This window comes from Loa loa (genome assembly GCF_000183805.2).
Source record: "Loa loa unplaced genomic scaffold supercont3.79, whole genome shotgun sequence".
In the NCBI taxonomy this organism is placed as follows: domain Eukaryota; kingdom Metazoa; phylum Nematoda; class Chromadorea; order Rhabditida; family Onchocercidae; genus Loa; species Loa loa.
The window spans coordinates 21,289-39,574 of NW_018108259.1; the positions used below are offsets into that span (position 1 = coordinate 21,289).

General features: G+C 33.0%; 4 protein-coding genes across 4 annotated transcripts; 3 read left to right on the plus strand and 1 right to left on the minus strand.

The window, feature by feature from the left end:
• Window positions 1–1,682: 1,682 nt before the first annotated feature.
• On the minus strand, window positions 1,683–9,461 carry LOAG_06187 (leucine Rich Repeat family protein). Its single transcript, XM_020447085.1, has 21 exons — window positions 9,340–9,461; window positions 8,800–9,017; window positions 8,381–8,517; window positions 8,078–8,228; window positions 7,902–7,975; window positions 7,517–7,681; window positions 7,168–7,262; window positions 6,858–7,042; window positions 6,446–6,579; window positions 6,106–6,235; window positions 5,829–5,902; window positions 5,224–5,467; window positions 4,611–4,716; window positions 4,383–4,518; window positions 3,957–4,053; window positions 3,733–3,816; window positions 3,476–3,637; window positions 3,244–3,365; window positions 2,726–2,887; window positions 2,428–2,575; window positions 1,683–2,318 (listed from the first exon to the last, which is right to left on the minus strand). Exons 1-21 carry the CDS (start codon window positions 9,386–9,388, stop codon window positions 1,818–1,820), a joined length of 3,174 nt encoding a protein of 1,057 aa, XP_020302647.1. The 5' UTR covers window positions 9,389–9,461; the 3' UTR covers window positions 1,683–1,817.
• A 1,850-nt stretch (window positions 9,462–11,311) lies between these two features.
• On the plus strand, window positions 11,312–12,953 carry LOAG_06188 (hypothetical protein; the record flags this gene model as incomplete). Its single annotated transcript, XM_003141724.1, has 4 exons — window positions 11,312–11,358; window positions 11,769–11,968; window positions 12,294–12,458; window positions 12,835–12,953. The coding sequence occupies 4 exons, from the start codon at window positions 11,312–11,314 to the stop codon at window positions 12,951–12,953; spliced, it is 531 nt and encodes a 176-aa protein (XP_003141772.1).
• A 110-nt stretch (window positions 12,954–13,063) lies between these two features.
• Window positions 13,064–15,221, plus strand: LOAG_06189 (hypothetical protein; the record flags this gene model as incomplete). Its single annotated transcript, XM_003141725.2, has 6 exons — window positions 13,064–13,108; window positions 13,446–13,624; window positions 13,853–14,006; window positions 14,101–14,232; window positions 14,371–14,562; window positions 14,695–15,221. 6 exons carry the CDS (start codon window positions 13,064–13,066, stop codon window positions 14,839–14,841), a joined length of 849 nt encoding a protein of 282 aa, XP_003141773.1. The 3' UTR covers window positions 14,842–15,221.
• A 402-nt stretch (window positions 15,222–15,623) lies between these two features.
• On the plus strand, window positions 15,624–15,890 carry LOAG_06190 (hypothetical protein; the record flags this gene model as incomplete). Its single annotated transcript, XM_003141726.2, has 1 exon — window positions 15,624–15,890. The coding sequence occupies one exon, from the start codon at window positions 15,624–15,626 to the stop codon at window positions 15,888–15,890; it is 267 nt and encodes an 88-aa protein (XP_003141774.2).
• Window positions 15,891–18,286: the final 2,396 nt, after the last annotated feature.

Sequence of the window (18,286 nt, forward strand, 5' to 3'; positions counted from 1 at the left end):
ATATATATATATATATATATATATATATATATATATATATATATATATATGAATATATAAATATATATACATGAAGCATCAAATTCCACCGCAACTATTAGCCTCCTCTAAAAGACCAATACACTATTTTATCATTCATTTGAACAGATGACAAAACTCATCAGCTTGTGATACATAAATATGAAAAAAAAACACTCTGAACGAGAAATCACTAAAACTAAATCGATTTCTCCTAATAAAATCAGGATAAAATTAATATAGTTTAACTCGTTAACAATAGAGATAGATGAATCTATTCTATTCGCAATAATACTTTGATACTTCGGAACATCATTAATACCTTAATAATTTAACATTTAAAAATTATTGCAATACAGCAACATGTAAGGTGAAATTTAATCAATACAAGTGTAAAATATGCAATTTAATAATAAAAGTAATAACGATAACATCAAATAAATAGAGTGGTAATGCAAATCAAAACAGAATATTCAAATTTACTTCAGCATGAAAAAAAAGTGAAGTTCTGTTGGTATATGACAATTCTATCTCCTATGTCTCTACTTACAACGATTTCATCCTGATGAACCTTTATATCACCATCTCATCTGCTCTGTAAAGGGATTATAAAACTCAATTAGCATAATCTCCTAAGTCTATCAAATAAAAATGATAAATTAAATGGCAAGAACTGCTCATCAATTTAAAACTTTTTTTTGAAACAAAATTGTTTCAATAACTCGAAAAGTTACCTACATTTATCACATTGCCTACATTAATGATTAGAAAAAATAACTGCAAATTCTGGAAGTGTGGTCCAATTAAAGATAATGGATAATTGAGTCGACCTAACTTATCTAATTAAAATCCTCGTCTCATACATATTAATCACTTAGCATTAAGTACTCAAGGGAAAAATAAAACCACAAATAATGATGATAAACACATGGAACACGTCATTCGATTCCCATATCAAATTAACGTCCTCTCCTATCATAGAACCCTTACTTCTTACTCTCTACTTATTTTTAAATGATTTAAACAGTAATGCGACAGTAAAAACAATTCTCCGTCACCACACTAACCCTACTTTCACTTCCCCTTTGATCTCTTTTGCTCATTTGCACATTCGATTGTTGCCATTCTCACTGTAATACAAATGAGCACCAAAAAATTCGATTCCCCCCTCCTCTTCCTCCCCATATTCTTATTAAACTGTCTCCAATTCTAAACCTTTCTTCTTCTATGAATTAAGAATCCCACACTGCATATTCATTATATTATAACATTAGTCAGACTGATGCAAACTGAAATACAAATTGAAATTGAACAAAATCATTGGACCAACATTGATCGAACTGGTTGGGCAAACCTATATAGGTAAGAGAAATTTACCGGATCTATATAGGTTGTATAACTTAACAATCCTAAATAGTATATTCCGTTCCGTCCGAATTTCATTTTGACCAGCATGTAAGGAAGCACCATGAAAAGTATATTCAGGAAAAAATTACACAAATAGATTATTCTATTATGAGGACAAAAAGATTAGAAAACAGAAAGGAGAAAATCCCACCTTGTCTTAAAAACAGCATCTTCGTAAGGGCACCATTTTCTCATTATGCCAACTTCCAGAATCATTCGCAGTATTCGAACCCAAAAGCAAGCGATTTAGAATATTTACATGATTAAAATTTAAAACATTCAAAGTCAAGTAGCTACGAATTCAAGACATGAGACTTATTGTACATTGACAAAGATATTAAAATTGTAATTTGCAGAAGGCGATAACAAGCAACAACGAATTCGAGAATGGTTCATGAACGACGGCTAAATGGAGCATCTGTAGATGAAAACAATCGAGCCATATCAGCGACCGATTTACGACCTGATCTGTTGTCACCATCTACGGTACAACTTACCGGACGAACCGCAACAATCTGGTCTGGCTTGGGTGGCAAAGTCGGGGGTACCAAATGTGCACCAGCTTTGTTTCGTCGTGGTACAATGGGTGGTGCAACTGTTGCTGAAGCACTGGTTGGTGGTGGTAACGGTGAAGCCGATCGCTGGACTGCTCCGGAACCTGCACTCATAAAATTATCTTGGGAAAGAGGTAGCGGAGCAAAACTACGCGTGACAGCTGGTGAACGCGAACGATATCCATCACTGATCGACAAATTACTGGAATGAGCGTCAACCTCTGACTCGCCAGGCGAGCAAATTATCGGCTCATCAGCTGCAGTATCGTACACTGCAGAATTCTCACCATTTTCGCTTTCACTATAACTCTGATGAGTTTCTTCCAAGAGTATCTGAGGCTAAAAATAGAAATCTTAGTTTAGTTCCGTTCGACTTTAAATGCTGAATCCGCTGCATCTATTACGAATTACTTATAGCAAGTATTAGTCATCCTTAACGGCCACCAACCTTGATCCTTTTGAAATTTCTCATCGGCCTTGGGCGACATTTTGATGGATGATTCAAAGCAGAAGGCATGGGAGGAGCATCTAAATTCACCTTCTCTCCGATTTCATCGTTGGAAAATTCCGAAACCACCGATTTCGGACGGTGTGATCTAAAACAACAAAAGCAGGTGCGATGCTATCGTAAATCTCTAAAACAGTATGAAGCTGCGTAAAAAAAATCTTGACAAGGAAAAAGAAAAATCTACAATGATGCGTAATGGGTAGAATGCGTAGATGCGTCAAGCAGAGTCACGCCTTACCTAACAGCATCCGATTTTGTTGAATTTGATACATTGATCCTGGGTGAACCGTCGACTCCATTTTGTAACCCTATATCATCTTTTTCCATATTGTTGCGCTGCACACGATAATCATTTGCAATCCCCTGCACAGTTTCACTGATCAATTTCCACTTCGTTTTACTGGAAAAATGATAATGATTGAAGAAGCAGAAATGACTAATACGGCGATGTCGGCTGAAGTGAAGCCATATTTCATATTCATTCATAATAGATTTATTTCACCATTTCTGACCATTTCAGGGAATATCAGCAATTAAGCTGACATGTCTCTCACCAGTTTAGCTAGTCAAAAGATAGTATATATCTTAGTTTATTTGGAGCTTCCAAAAGGTACAAATAGAAGAATTTCCAAAAGGTCCAAAGAAAGAAGAAAAAAAAAGGCAACGTTTTTGTCATAATAAAAAAGATTTCAAAAGAAATATTTGGAATTATCTTAAGTTTTAATCAAGTAACTGATAAACATAATCCAAACTTGCCATAAATAACTGATGATATTGTTCATTAAAGCTGCACGAGCAAGTGAATTGTGTTTTTTGGCTAAAGCATGCTCACTTAAACCTTCTTTTTCAGCTGCTTCCATAACCGGATGTAACGCTTGCTGCAAAAATAACTACTTTATGCTTACGAGAGAGATTCATCGTTCAGCAGAAATACGAGTAGTAAGAGTACCATATACAAAAATGACAAAGATTTACGTAAAGTACAAACCTTAACATTGCTGAGCAAAGCGTCATCTAAACTAGACATTACGTCATAAGCTACTTTTTCCAGTTCGATGTCCAGCTGTTCAGATAAGTCTATTGCATTCATCGACCGTTTCAGTTCTTCGAAACCAATTCCCGAATTTCCGACATCGCATGATTCAATTTCCTGAAAATTACAGATAATAAGAGATTCATGGATTGATTTGAAATAAAATAATGATAAACAAAAGAGGATTAAATCATATGATCTTATAGCTGCACCTGTTTTGAAGCAATCACCGAACATATGTACTGCTTTTCAGAGTGGCTAAATCCTGCGCGATTTTTCTCTATGCATGCTTCAATCTGAAATATTTATAATTGCTTTTTGAAAATTTTATGGAAACTCTAATTCAAACATTTATTCCCCATAAATTTGGCAAGATTTTAAAAGTAACAATGTTACGAATATTATTAGAACAAATTTCGGCTTATATGAAGCCTACCTCAGTGAGTGCCGCCAGCGTTTTTGCACGATCTGCTCGATTCAGCGAATCCGCTGCATCAATTACAGGAAATGGAAGAGAAAGGAGTGTTGAGTTACTAAAAATAAAATAAAAAGAACAACATAAATGAATCAAATGATGTAAACAAGGCTTTCCTGAAAATATATATATAAATTTTTACGGTCTAATTTGCCTACCACACCCACAAACCAAGGACTTCGAAAGCATACATATTATTATGCTACGATTCCAAATGAAAATATCTCATTCAAATCATCATTCTTCATCATATCATAAGAGACATATTATTATGCTACGATTCCAAATGAAAATATCTCATTCAAATTATCATTCTTCATCATATCATAAGAGACAATTGATCGATTGGATCTACTGCTCCAAACCAAACTTTATTTAAAAACTAACAGTATTAAAGAATGTGCAATATCTACATATCCATCACCGGTGATTTGATTCTTATCAATAAGAACCGTTTTTAAGGAAGTATTAATTTGTAGTGCTTTCGCCAAAAGGCGGGCGCCAAAATTACCCATTTCATTGCCTAAAACAGAAAGACAAGGATTCCATACTTCTCTTAAAATAATATCAAAAGTAGTGAATATCTACATCCAAACAAAACATACTGAAAATTACCACTTATGTCAAGATAATACAAGGAACACGCAACACCAAGTGTATTTAACAGTATGCTTAAATGTGATCCCAACCGGCAATCCGCGATCGACAATTCGTTTAATTTCTAAAACAGAAGCTTTAATTTTTAAATTTTAATTTGCCCAAACTTTTTATTACTCTTACTTACTGAAGTTCCCAATGTATATTTTACCATGTTCTTTTCCTCTATCGGAATTGACTCATTTGTGAATTTTCTCACTAACGAAAATAACTGGTTCATCCTTTATAACCTGTTTCTACAACCAGTAATGTTTCATACTGATTAACTACTGAATACTTCCATTCCTCTTTCCACTTTACTTATTCATCCTGCCAATGAAGCATGCATATACAATCTTAAATCTAAGAAATATTTCTCAAATCTGAGGGTATCAGTAAGCTATCATCCCAATAAGTAATTCACATTTCCTCAAAACGAGTAAGGAAAAGGAATAAACCATCAACCAAAATTGTCAAGACTTCACTTTCTTAGGCTACCTTATGAAACCATTACTTCCAAGTATGCGATAAGAAGCAAACAAAATTAGAAACTCTTTCATAAGATGCTACATGAAATTATGTCAAAATTTACCGAGTCATCCTCCCCAACAAGTTTGACAATTTCCAAGAGAATGTTGGATACCACTGTGGTATTCTTCGTACCTCGCTTGCAGTTTGGAAAATTTACTCCACTCAAATCCAGTTTGGTGAGATGACGCATTTGTGAAGTCGCCAAAACTACTGGTAACAATTCCGAATCCAAATTATTATCTTTTAGTGATAATGTACAAACATCCACTCCGATAAGACACGTCTCCAGCACACTCACTGAACTCCTGTAGCAGTCTCATAAAAATGGTTCTTGTTCATTTTTTTCTAAACCGACATGGAAATGATTTTGTATAGACCCCACTTTTTTACTGGTTGTTCCTGGATCGAAGTCAGCAATGATTTTACTGGAATCATGCAAAAAACAAATTGTCTCAAAAAATTGAGAACAATATCAGGTATTCTGTTGGATACCCTACGTTCTGAAAGGGAGGCTAGATAATGCACTGCAAAATACATTATTCTTCGTCAAACGGAGAACCTTGAATGACTGTAGGTAGAGGAACCTTAAAGTATATAAGGTTATTAGTATGAGCTCAATTTCAAACATAAAAATTTTGATTTTAACACCAAATTTATTACACTCACCTATCACAGACACCATTCAAACACAAAGTGAATGGTTTCAGTTGCTGATTACTTGCAAGACCAAGAAGCAAAGCCTAAAATCATTCATCATATAACTGGAATAATTTTTAATTAAACCAATGATAAATCTGTTTAAAAAAAATAAATTTAAAAGAAAAAAATGAAATGCCAAAAAGAAGTCCCGCTTTACTGCATTCATAATGTATTCTACTCCAATACCCTTTGTTTGCCACTGCTAATTGACTAGAATATGACAGAATAATCCAAGAATTACAACCTTTAGAATATCCGCATTTAATGTGGTATTCGAAAAATCAAGTTCTTTCAGTGCTACGGCAGTAGAAAAATATTCCTTCATTTGCTGTGCACTTTCTTTGCTACGACGACCTGCTTGACAACCTGCTAATCTGGAATTAAATGACATGAAATAAAGGATCGATAAAGTATCATTTCTCAAATAAAACTTAGGATGAACGCCTGTATTAATGTCGGGGAAGACTGAAGTACAGAATATAGCTGATAGGATGGTAATGCAAAAAAAGGGCATCTTTACGATTCATTTACTAACAATTTGAGAAATAATATTGTTGCCAATAGTATTAAAAAGATTAACGAACTTCAGTATTTCCAACTGTAAACCGCCATAAATGAGCGAAGCCCATAACTTATCGATATTAATACCAGTCCCAGAGAGATTCAAAACTCGAAGACTGATACACAATGATAACAACTGTAGTAAATCACTGATATCCTGCATATGCTGATTAAAAGTAAAACCAAAAGAAAATTAAGTGATTAATTTTAACAGATTCTACTGTCTAATACATTCTGCAGGATTACATTTCACGAAACGCACTCTGCTACCTATCTGCATTTATCAGTCGATTAATTATATATTACGTATCGTATCATGTTCAAATTTCCATGCCATTTTCAGTTCTATTTCTTTGCTAAAATTTTTCACAAAAAAAGATATTTGAAGCTATAAACATAGGTAAAAAGTTTGTAATTGATTTATATGGCACTTACATCTTTCAAATTGTTCCCTGAGAAATCAAGCGTGGCCAGAAATTTACAATCAGTATTTGATTTGATCCCTTGCAAAATTCCATAGCATATTTGATTAACACTTTTCTCTGTCATCGCACATTCGGAAAGTGTTAACGAATGTAGTGATGTCAGTTTTGATAGCAGAGACGATAAGGCGATGAAGCCTACAACAAATTTATAATAATAAATGCTGATTTATGGTATGTAACACTCGTTTTACAAAATCCAGATGAAAAAACATCATTAAGAATCCGCTTTAGAAAAAATACATGGATAATGAAGCATTTACCTTTCTTATCATCCAACACATTCTTGGAAAAATCTATTTCTTCCAAAGAAGGCGTATTACTTTGTAAAGCGTTCGAAAACGAAGCAATAAAATCTCTGAAAAGTTTGACAAAATGATAAAGCCTTAAAGTTATATTAAAATTCGTTTCTAATTTTTACTTCGCAAAAGCCAATGATATCAAGGATTTATAAATCCGTTTCATTTTAAAATATTTGAGAAGCAGAGCTTAGGTCACCATCTGAACTCTTCAATCTTTACCCTATCGCGAAAACACGGTAGCGGAACGACAAAGTGGAGAGGAGATAGTAAATATCTTTTCAATTAGAATCTAATGAAAAAGAAAGCTTACTTTGGAAGAGCGCAGCTACGAAGAATAAGTACTTTTAGAGAACGCGAATTACGAACAATTGATAAGATAATGTCTACAAGATCTGAACCTAATTTAACATCATCAATGCACAGGCCCGTAAAATAGCAGGAATACTGACACACAGCTACAATGGGTAGTAAATCTCTGAAAATATGAAATCGTAACCAAATCTTTCCATCTCATTTTTTTGAAAAGTTCAGAGAAAGATCCTTGGCTCTTGGATGATAATAAGATTTAGTGAATGTGCAAACATATCAAGAACTTGGCTTTAATACACTAAAAATGATTACTTCAAAAACCTTAACTTGAATGAAGCTCAAATTTTTGACCCTGAGGATATATGTATAAAAAAACAGAAAATCACCTTGGAAGCAAATGAGTGAAGTCGTCTAATCTTAAAATATGAATTCCATGAGTAGCATATATTTTCTCTACATCCTGAAAAAAGGACCGAATATTCAAATAATCCCTATTAATTCTGGAATATAAGTTGAATGATCGAAAAAAAAAAGCAGTGAATATAAGCAGGAAGGACCTTACCCAAACAACTTCATCACGGAATGGTTGATCATAATAATCACAAACGGCAGCATAAGATCTACGAAAATTATGACATGGTAAATATGGTCGGCTGCTAGGCAAAAACCAAAATTCGTCATATAAATCAGCAGGGAATAATTCCAACAAATTCCTGCGTGTACTTTATAAATATTAACATGCAAAACAGGAGGATGTAAGAAGAAATTCTATCAGCTTATGTCATATGTCAAATTCATTTCATTTTTCCGCTAAAAAGTGTGAAATTCATGAGAAAGCTTTTGGCAGATTCATGACTTTGTCTACCTTAGATTTTGGATAATATCCGGAAAATAATGCTTAAGGGCAGAAAGAACAGAAAGAGCAATTTTTTTGGAACCATTTTCTAAACGAATGAAAATGCGCCTTTTACCCAGAAAACTTTCATCGAGACCAAAGCACACCTAAAAAATCATTTTTGGGAAGAAACACATTAACGCTGAAGATGAAAATGACCAATAAGTTAATAAACAACTGTTTTTGAAAATACGACAAGAGATAAATAATTATGGTATTTGCTTTAAATAACTGATAAATCTCTCTGGTACTCATCGGTTTGATAATTGGATTCACTGTCTTCATGTATGGGACCTAATATTCCCTTAAGTGACCATTCGCTGCTTCAGAATTTCATTAAGTAATGATTATCTGTTTTATACATGTCCAAAATGATGATAAACAATTACTTCATTATCGTTAACAATTTGAATAACACGTATTGATAAGATATGGAAAGTTCGGTCAATCTTTAATGAAGACGGTGTTTTCCCATGTAATATGAAAACTCGAAATTTTGATAATGCAAAGATTCGATTCTCAAACTTGTCTGTTTTCGTACCATACTCTACGCTACACGCCAATCGACAATCCCAAAACTTTGATCCAAATATGGAATTACACTTCTCTGTAATGACAAGAAAAATGACAATCTGGCACTTGTATCAAGAGAACTAATATAGAGAAACTCAATATGTGTTCATCTAATGTTTCTATCAAAGGTTACTATTCTTCTTTTACATGGAAAATTACATGCATGGTTCGAGGCACTGTTGTGAGTGAAAGGACATTTAGCAGAAATAAGTGTTAGTAGAAACATGAAACTTCCGTAGTTCTCAAAAGAGATAAAAATTTCAGGACAAAAAATTTTAACTTCAAAGTTAAATGGATCAAAATATATAATTTATTACTTCCATCCTCTTTCTTAATCAAACAAAAACATTTGATACCTTGTACATAGCTACATAATTCGGCGTGAACACCTCGTGATAATGACATGTCTTAGATGGTTTCTACCCTTTACATACCCATTTACTTCACACCATTACTTATACTTACAACCTGAAATTGGCATTTGTTGAATTTGTAAAACTACAGATGAATGTTTGACAAGAAATATACTGAGATGTGAAATGCAAGGAGTTTTAATCAATGAAGTTCCAAATTAACAATTAGCCTTTTTTCTGGCATCCATAACAGTGGCTAGGGAAAGCAACATTATAGCTACTTGAATGAAAAAGAGAACCGATGAACCAGGAACAATACGTAAATCCCCACACTCTTCTATTCTTAGAGATACCGCCCTCACCTCCCAGAACTTCTTTAATCCCGTCCTCCTTTTGACTTGTCATCAGGGCAAGATAGCTGGGAATTATCTGGGCATTCGTATGACGAAGCGCAAGCTAGAAGGAACACATCGAAACGTAATGAAAGCAATGCAACATAAATATCCAAAGAATCGAAGAAAATGCATAAGTATAAGTACTCGTTTGGTATTATAGAATAACATGACATGTGAACATCCGCTGGAATAGGTAAAAAGTAAGTATACTCAGCAATATAGTTGAAAAAAAAAGTAGAAAGTAGGCTTAAGAATGTTGATCCCCCTAATTATCATAACTAATAAGGTGATATGATAAAAAGACTATCGCTTTATTTTGTTATCAATTAGATCACAATTAATTCATGTCAATTACCTCGTTTCTCTCACTCTCATTCATACCTTAACTTTTCCTTTCCATTGCTATTTTTTCCTTTCCCTTTTGTTTTTATTTCCTCTTATCCCTACTTTCTGCATCCTTATTTTATCGATATTTTCCTTTTCTTTTAACTTCAATTTTCTTTCAAATAGTAAATTTTGGCAGTAAGTCAAAGTACATGCTGCAAGAGTACCACTATGGAAATGTAAACATTTAACGATTAGTACTTTCACAATCTATGTGATATTACTATCTATCAACAATAAGTTAATCCCCGCATTCTTCTATTCACAGAGACACCGCCCTCACCTCCCATAACTTCCTTAATCCCGTCTTCCTACTGATGTGTCATCATGGCAAGATAGCTGCAGAACACGTATGAGAATGACTGCTGCAACGCTATTCCTGTAGGAAGACAGACTTCGAACTTATGAAGTTTTTTTTCCCAGTTCCCATTTTCTCCTCTTTTTTTGGTTCGGACTTATTTGTATTAATCAATATTATCATAATAAGATAGACATCATTTTTATGTCAATCAAATACTTTAGATCGAGATTTTCTGGAAGTTTTTTCCTTTTTTTTTCTGGCGATACTCTTGTCTTTGATTGATGAATTGGGGTAAGGTATTTGTATAGTATATATGCAAATTCTGGTAAATTGTATTGCTTGATCTATTTCGATTATTTCCAGATGTCTTCATTCCCACCAGTTCGTAAGTGCTCCTATTATTACTGAGATATTGTTCCGTTTTTAATTTTCTTATATTCATTAAATATCTAAATGTTTCAAAACTTAAATCTCTAAATGTCTAGTCTTAAATCTTTGCTTAATTTTGCTCGGTTTCATGGCTGAAAGTCTTAGTTTCTATCCAATCTGCGGGAAATGTTGAGAGTGAGATAAATTTTTCGATAGCATGGTAATCATCAAAAAATTATAGATTAGGCTTAATTGTTTTGGATTATTTTTGCTTCTCAATTTTTTCCCGTATTTTAGCTGTTTCCAAGCAGTCATGGAGACACCTTATACAAAATGAGTCGTTTTTCATCAAATACGGATATGCGAGAAAGACATACTTTTTGCAGGCATACCACAAAGGCATACTTTTTGCTCAATCATATACACATGCTGATTTTGTTTGAGTATTGATGAATATATTTGAGTATGAAATTCGCTTACTATGGTAATGTCGTATAGTGGAATTCGATGGCATTGAAAAGATAAAATGTCATTTAAATGGCCATGGCAGTATGAATTTCCACCATTTTTCACGTGAGTTATTCAAAAAAAAGAAAAATGATTAAGAAAAGACTCCTTTTCACGACCACATTGTGAAGATAGTAAGGAAGAGAATTTTTTAAGCATCAATAAATGTGTACTTTATGACGATAAAAACTTTTAAATTACTCAAAAACTTCTCGAGTCACTAATTTTCTTACGCTATCATTAATATTCTTACGTCATAATTACTAACATAAGGTGATTCATGATTCTGTCCTTAGTTGTTAAGCAGTGAATATCAAACTTATCATTGATACTTATTACCTTGGTTGTCTGGTGTTTTTTATAACAAAACTTTCCAACAATCATACTTATGTCTTTAATGCCGAGCAGATAAATTTCAGACGTTGACACAATTTTCAGGCACCTTCTCTTGCTTCTATGTGTTTATTTTATTTTAGCTTACAAACTACCTTAATAACTCGCGAAAAGCAATTGGAAGCTTGGAGTCGATTAGTCGTCGATTATTGCCAGTTTCATAAAATTTATACGGTGAACTTGGCAGATATATCAAATTCGGAATTGTTCGTTAATAGTGCCCTCAATCGGAAATTGCCATTGGACGGTGTACGAGTAGTGTTCGATTATCTTGAACATAAAAGTAGGTAGCATTGGCAGTCTTTTTTCTTTTCCTTTCTTTTTTCTTTTTGAGATCTTATTCGCTTTTAATTTCTGCTTATTTTTATTCTGAAAGTAGAGCTTTACCCAAAATACTCAGAAGTAATGGAACAACAAATAATGCTGTCCCGTTTCCTCATGCCTTCCGAAAGGACTCCTTTCCTCGATTCTCCTGTCTCTAATGTAATTGTGATGCAAGTAACACTAACTGGAACTAATTTGAAATTCTTTGCGAAACCTTCATTTTTTAATTATGTTAAATTTATGAGTGCAGAGGTTAACGATTGCATAAATAGTCTGATTTGCAGGACATATCGACTGGTTAGATAAAAGCAAAAATCGGTGTCATATCTACTGGAGGCGTCCGGAGGAGTGGGCTATACTGATATACGAGTGGGCAGTAAGTAACAGTTTACTCAATACTCCCTGCACGTTATACGAAATAACACAAGGAGACGACGTTACACAGGAATGTCAGTTGGATACTTATTTTTTCACTCTTATTCCCCAAGCATAAATTTCTTTAGCAATGCAAAGAGAGAAAAAGCCTTAGATTCTAATAATCGGTCATAAAGGTATTCAAGCATGCGTTATAAGATTATATGTAAGCAAGGGGGAATTTGCATTCATCGTATATGTACAATTTTGGGAAGCAAAAATTAACTTTAAAGGTTTCATTGGATTAAATAAATAGTTTGATCATTGAAAGATTGAATTTTGATTTCATGCTAAGTGGACAATAGTGAAATCCTTCGGTTAATCTAATAAGTTCATTAATTATTTATTCAACGTTTAAAATGAATTTATTTTTTGACAGGAATTTCTGTGAACTGCACATTTCATTTATAGCTTTTTACGGTCTGGATAAAGACGTATTGTTGAAATCGTTAGCAATTCTTGTTGAACAACGTCGTGCTCAGTTGTTGAACAGTGGAACCGGAACAGAAGGCGTGAAATTTCTGCAATAAATTTACTGTGTAAGTTCCAATTTTAACATATTTAAATGATTTCGTAGTTCCGTATAGCTCAGGATTGGTATGTAAAAGAAGTTAAACTTAGTTCATTTCATTATAGGAAAATGGTGAATGAAATCAAAACGCTGGGAAACTTAGTGAACAGCAAGGTGAGTTGAATCGTTTAACTTTTCTCGAAAATGATGGTTTAAGTATTCGGGAATGGTATTAAAGCTAAGCTTTATTAAAGCTGTTTATTAAATCTTTTTCTTTTTTTTGTTAAAGCTAGCTTTAAGGGATAGTATTAAATTCTTCAAGTAATTGGAAGTGGTAAATGTTTCATTTCCCCGAATTTGCGCCAATTTTCTATTGCTTTTAAAATAATTTTTAATATGAGCAAAAAAAAAATTCTTATCAGGATTGCAGAATGCTTTGGAAAAAATTTTTATCATATATCGTTCTCTGAAATATTCTTAGAACTGCTGTTTCTTTTTCTTTTTTTTACAGATTACTGCTGTAAATAGTACGGGTTCCGGGTTTTTAAGCAATAATGAAATAATCGAAGAGGGTGATACAGTGATTGTTTATGTTAATTATGGGACGTCCTATGCGGTGGAAGTGAGACGTGGTCTCATTCTCACAATGAAATATGGTGCTTTGAAGCATGAATATCTTATAGGAAAACGGTGAGTTAGATTGGATATATTAAATTATAAGTCAGCGAATTATTTTAAAATGGTAAGGAATGTTTAGAAGTTGATGATTTGCTTAATATGATGTGACATTAAAATATCATTTAAAGTTAATTATGCTTCCATTAACACTGGCATTTGGTCAGTATGGTGTTGGAGTGATCATAACTTGAAATTGAAGTTTTTTAGCGAAGAAAACTCTTTTTTTGTTTTCCTTTTCAGTTATGGATCTCGCGTTAGTGCTACAGCGGGTTATGTTTATGTATTACGTCCTAATGCAGAAATGTGGACGCGTGCTTTGCTTCGGCGGACACAGATTATCTACACACCTGATTGCGCACTAATTCTGATGCTATTAGATGTTAAACCGGGATCAGTGGGTTTTCGTGTATTCAAATATATTCTTATTTGAAATGACTTCCTGGTTTGGTTGATTACTATTTCACAGTTAGTTGATCAAAAAATTACAGATAGTTTGTGAATGTGGTACGGGAAGTGGTTCGCTTTCACATGCACTAGCAATAGCTATTGCACCCACAGGACACCTGTATACGCACGATATTGAAGAGCCAAGAGTCAAACAGGTCGAACTCGAGATGATGGTTAGTATTATCATTGCATGTTAGGTCATTTGTTCTCCCTAAAAATTATTTTGAATTCACCAAGTTAAGCAACGTCCCACAAACTAGGTAGTTTCTTCTTTTGTTATTTAACTTTACATTTCGCCCAAAAATTTACAGAAACATGGATTAGGTGAAATTACTACATGCGTGCATCAAAATGTTATCGAAGACGGATTTTCTGTGGAGAATGTATGCGATGCAGTGTTTCTGGATCTTCCTGCTCCATGGGTTGCAATCAAACATGCAAAGCGTGCGCTGAATCAAACACATGGTGGACGTGTGGTCAGCTTCTCTCCTTGCATTGAACAGGTGTTCACTTTTCCCGTGGAAAATAATCTGGATAGTAGGCTTTCTTTTATGAATGAAAGAAAAAACTCTTTTTTTTAAGCTGAAGAATGAAAGAGTTCCTTTGATTCAGCACTCAGTAGAATTATGTTGCAGATACAAAGAACATGTAACGCTCTTCAATGCGAGGGTTTTGTGCAAATCACTACAGTGGAATTAGTGCCGAGAAAGTTGAAAGTAATTGTTTTTGTTTTGCCTAACCTTTGTTCTTCGGATATGGAAATATATTCATTATCACTTTAGTGTAGATAGGGCATATGGAAGTTTATTATACGCGAACTTGATCAGCCAGCTGGTGTAGTTTTTTTTAGATTTGTTGAAGTTTTTGGGACATGTCTTCTAATGGTTAGAATTGGGCGCTCACTGACTGTGTTGAATAAAAACAATAAGAACGATTATTTGAAGCACTTCTTTGTATTTTGATCTCTAATCTCAGTTTATTTGGTGGCAAGAGTGCTTTTGATCTCACGATGCTCCCTTCTTTTAACGAAAGCCTTCAAGTTATCCACAATTCTGGATTTGTTGAACCTTAATATTCGTGAGTTACTTGAGTCACATAAGTTGCTATTTCGATATCGCTGCATGAAAATACAAAAGATGGTCGGGGCATTTTCAGACATGACATCTGCATAACCTTGATGGTGTCAAATCAGGGAAACGGTTGTTTCATCACTGTACTATTATCTTCAAGTTTTGCTTCTCGTTATTCACTGACACTGCCTCAAAGTAAAGAAAATATTGAGAGAATTTTATAAGGTCGAAAAATCAGCTGGAAAACTAAAAAGAAACTGAGAACTTGTATGTGTGTGAAATGGCTCATTATCCTATACTAAAACTGATTTAAACATTCATGAGTTGGAAGGAGTGTATCACCATATATTGATGGTACCAACCTGTGCTACTTTTTCGCTATCATGTAGCACCCAAAGAAGGTATTTTTCAGACAGCGACGTCTTTAACGTATATTTTCTTTTCTGTATATACAGATTTTGTATAATTTTTCATTTTATGTGTGCGATATAAATATGGATACACTGAAATCGTTCAATACACGAAACATTCTTGTCGATAAGAAGAGACGTTCGCAAGATAATGGAAGCGGAATTGTAGCATCGAAAAGGCCCAAATTGGAAGGAGATACAATGGCCGTGAGATCCGAAATGCATTGTGTGACGGAGCAGAAGAATAACCATAAGAGCTACACATCAGCACTACTTCCATTTCCAGCAACACAACCAACACACACTGGCTACATCGTTTCGGCAACGTTGTTACCATCGTTATCATCATAATCATGTGTAAAACGTTGTCTCTTTATATGCTTGGTTTTGTTGCATTTTCTTCTTTATTAACTATAAGTTTAAATCTGTTTATTTCATTCAATAGATTACTTACGACATTAATTCTTGCCTTCGCATGGTAATAGTTTATTATTATTATGTAGGAGTCTACATGGTTATAAATATTCCTTATATATCTATCCGGTGATTTGTTCTTTTTATGATTTACTTTTTACATTTTTTTAAAGATTGTTTGTGAAGTATTTTTAAAGAATAGTATATGGTTAGGACTATGTTGATTAAATTCTTTTTTTTATCCGTTAAGCTGTCTTTGCTTTATCGTCTTGTGTTGTTACAAGTAAAGATAATAATCCATATCTTAGTGTATCATAGTAATTCATTTAGGGATTATGCTTAAATGTTATTTTTTGTCTTGGTCATATATTAAAATAAGTAAATAGGATATTTCCTACATTTGGATAAGCTAATCTGATGTAAATATTTATCGAAATTACGAACTGATCATTCGTTCCAGCGTGTATTTTAATGACATTGTCAACAAGATCGTATGTTAGCCACATATGATGGAGACTCATAAAGTTAGCCGTTAGCCTATTCAGATTTAGATATTTTTTTGGCATATAATTATAAGATATTTTTATACCATGATGAACGAAATATTCACATCGAGATAGCTCCGAAACAATTTCCCATTAACTAGGATCGGATGTGAGCATGCCATATTACAACAATAGACTGACTCATCGTTTCTGTTTTTTCTTTTTTTTTATAAATCGATAATTCAGCTAATTGATTGCATTTCTACGTTAGAGCTTTATATATGAAGTGAACAGTGCTTTAATTTTTTGAAAAGCTGCTTTTAAAATGGAAATATTTGGTAACCCTCCAACTTTTTTCGTTTTTTTTTTTTGGTCTGTGTGTGTGTTTATTTACTGGTAGTTGTTATAACTGGTTTTTTAAATGCAGTGAGGAATACAGTGTTTTGTTGTTGTTCTATCGTATTCAACATAATAGAAAGGAAAGTTTTCGCATCTAACTATATTTAGATACTCAAATACCGAAATATCGATTTATAGCCATCGAGGGTTTTTATTCAATGAAAAAAGTAAATGGGACATAGGTGATAATGACGATTAATAGAACAACGTGAAAAACAAAGTATTATTTGCTAACTTAACATATTAAATGATAAATAATTATAGTGTTAATGTTTCAGAATAATTTTTATTGCATTAACCTGCTCAATTCCCACAATTCTAATTTTTTTTAAAAGTTATTTCCATTATTTAATTTTCATTACCTCAGTTAGTTATATCAATTTCAAATAAATTATATATTAAATGAAACAAATTTCAACAATTCTCTAATATATTATAATTTTTTGCTAATATTAACTAATCAATCCAATTACATACTTCAGTATTATACCTTTTTGTTTTCCTTTCCTTCTTATTCTCGTACGAATATATTAATATGATTAAATTGGTCCCCTTTTCTTTTACCATACAAACTTTGTTCATCCCTTCTTTCTTGCATTACAAACGATAATGTGACATGCAGTAGTAGTGGTAGGAATTGTCTACCGTCGCTACCACTACTATCATCACTACCACGCCAATCACCGCCACTACCATCTATTATTACTCCGTATACAATTGGTATTCATTGGTATAGCATCATCTAAACCTAAATTAATACCTTTGTCGACCCCGAAGACAAATTTCCTTTCCTATTGAACAATTCATTAAGCAGTAATTTTATCAAACCTTACCTTTTTTTTATCTATTTTTTTTCATCCGCTTATCTTTTACCTATCTCTTATCTCATTTTTCCTTCTCTTCCCATTTCTTCCTTTTAATATAAAAAAATTTATAATAGTGTAATTATGGAATAATATCAAAAAAAAAAAGGAAATCACATTACATCTTTCATCCTTTAATAATTTTTAATTTTTAAACAAAAAAGAAAGAAGGAATGTAATTTAAAAAATCACAAAGCATAATATTTTAAAAATTGTTTTTTAAACTTTTTCCTTTTTTTTCGTTTAATAAAAATTTCTTTTTTACCTTTTTGACTATTTCCCTCTTCTCTTAATTTAATCAACTTAATTAATTTAATCTAACTTCGTTATTGATTTGAATTTTTTTTTTTGAATATTGATCCAAATAATGATTTGTTAAAACTGATCAAAACTAATTTTGTCATGATGAATGAATTGCAACTAAGCGATGCATTGAATTATTTTAATACATTATTTAACGAAAATGATTTAATCAACTTACAGTACTTAACTGTGAAGTCTGTGTATGTGTATGTGTGTGTGTGTGTGTATGTGTATGTGTGTGTGTGTGTGTGTGTATGTGTGTGTGTGTGTTGTGTGTGTGTGT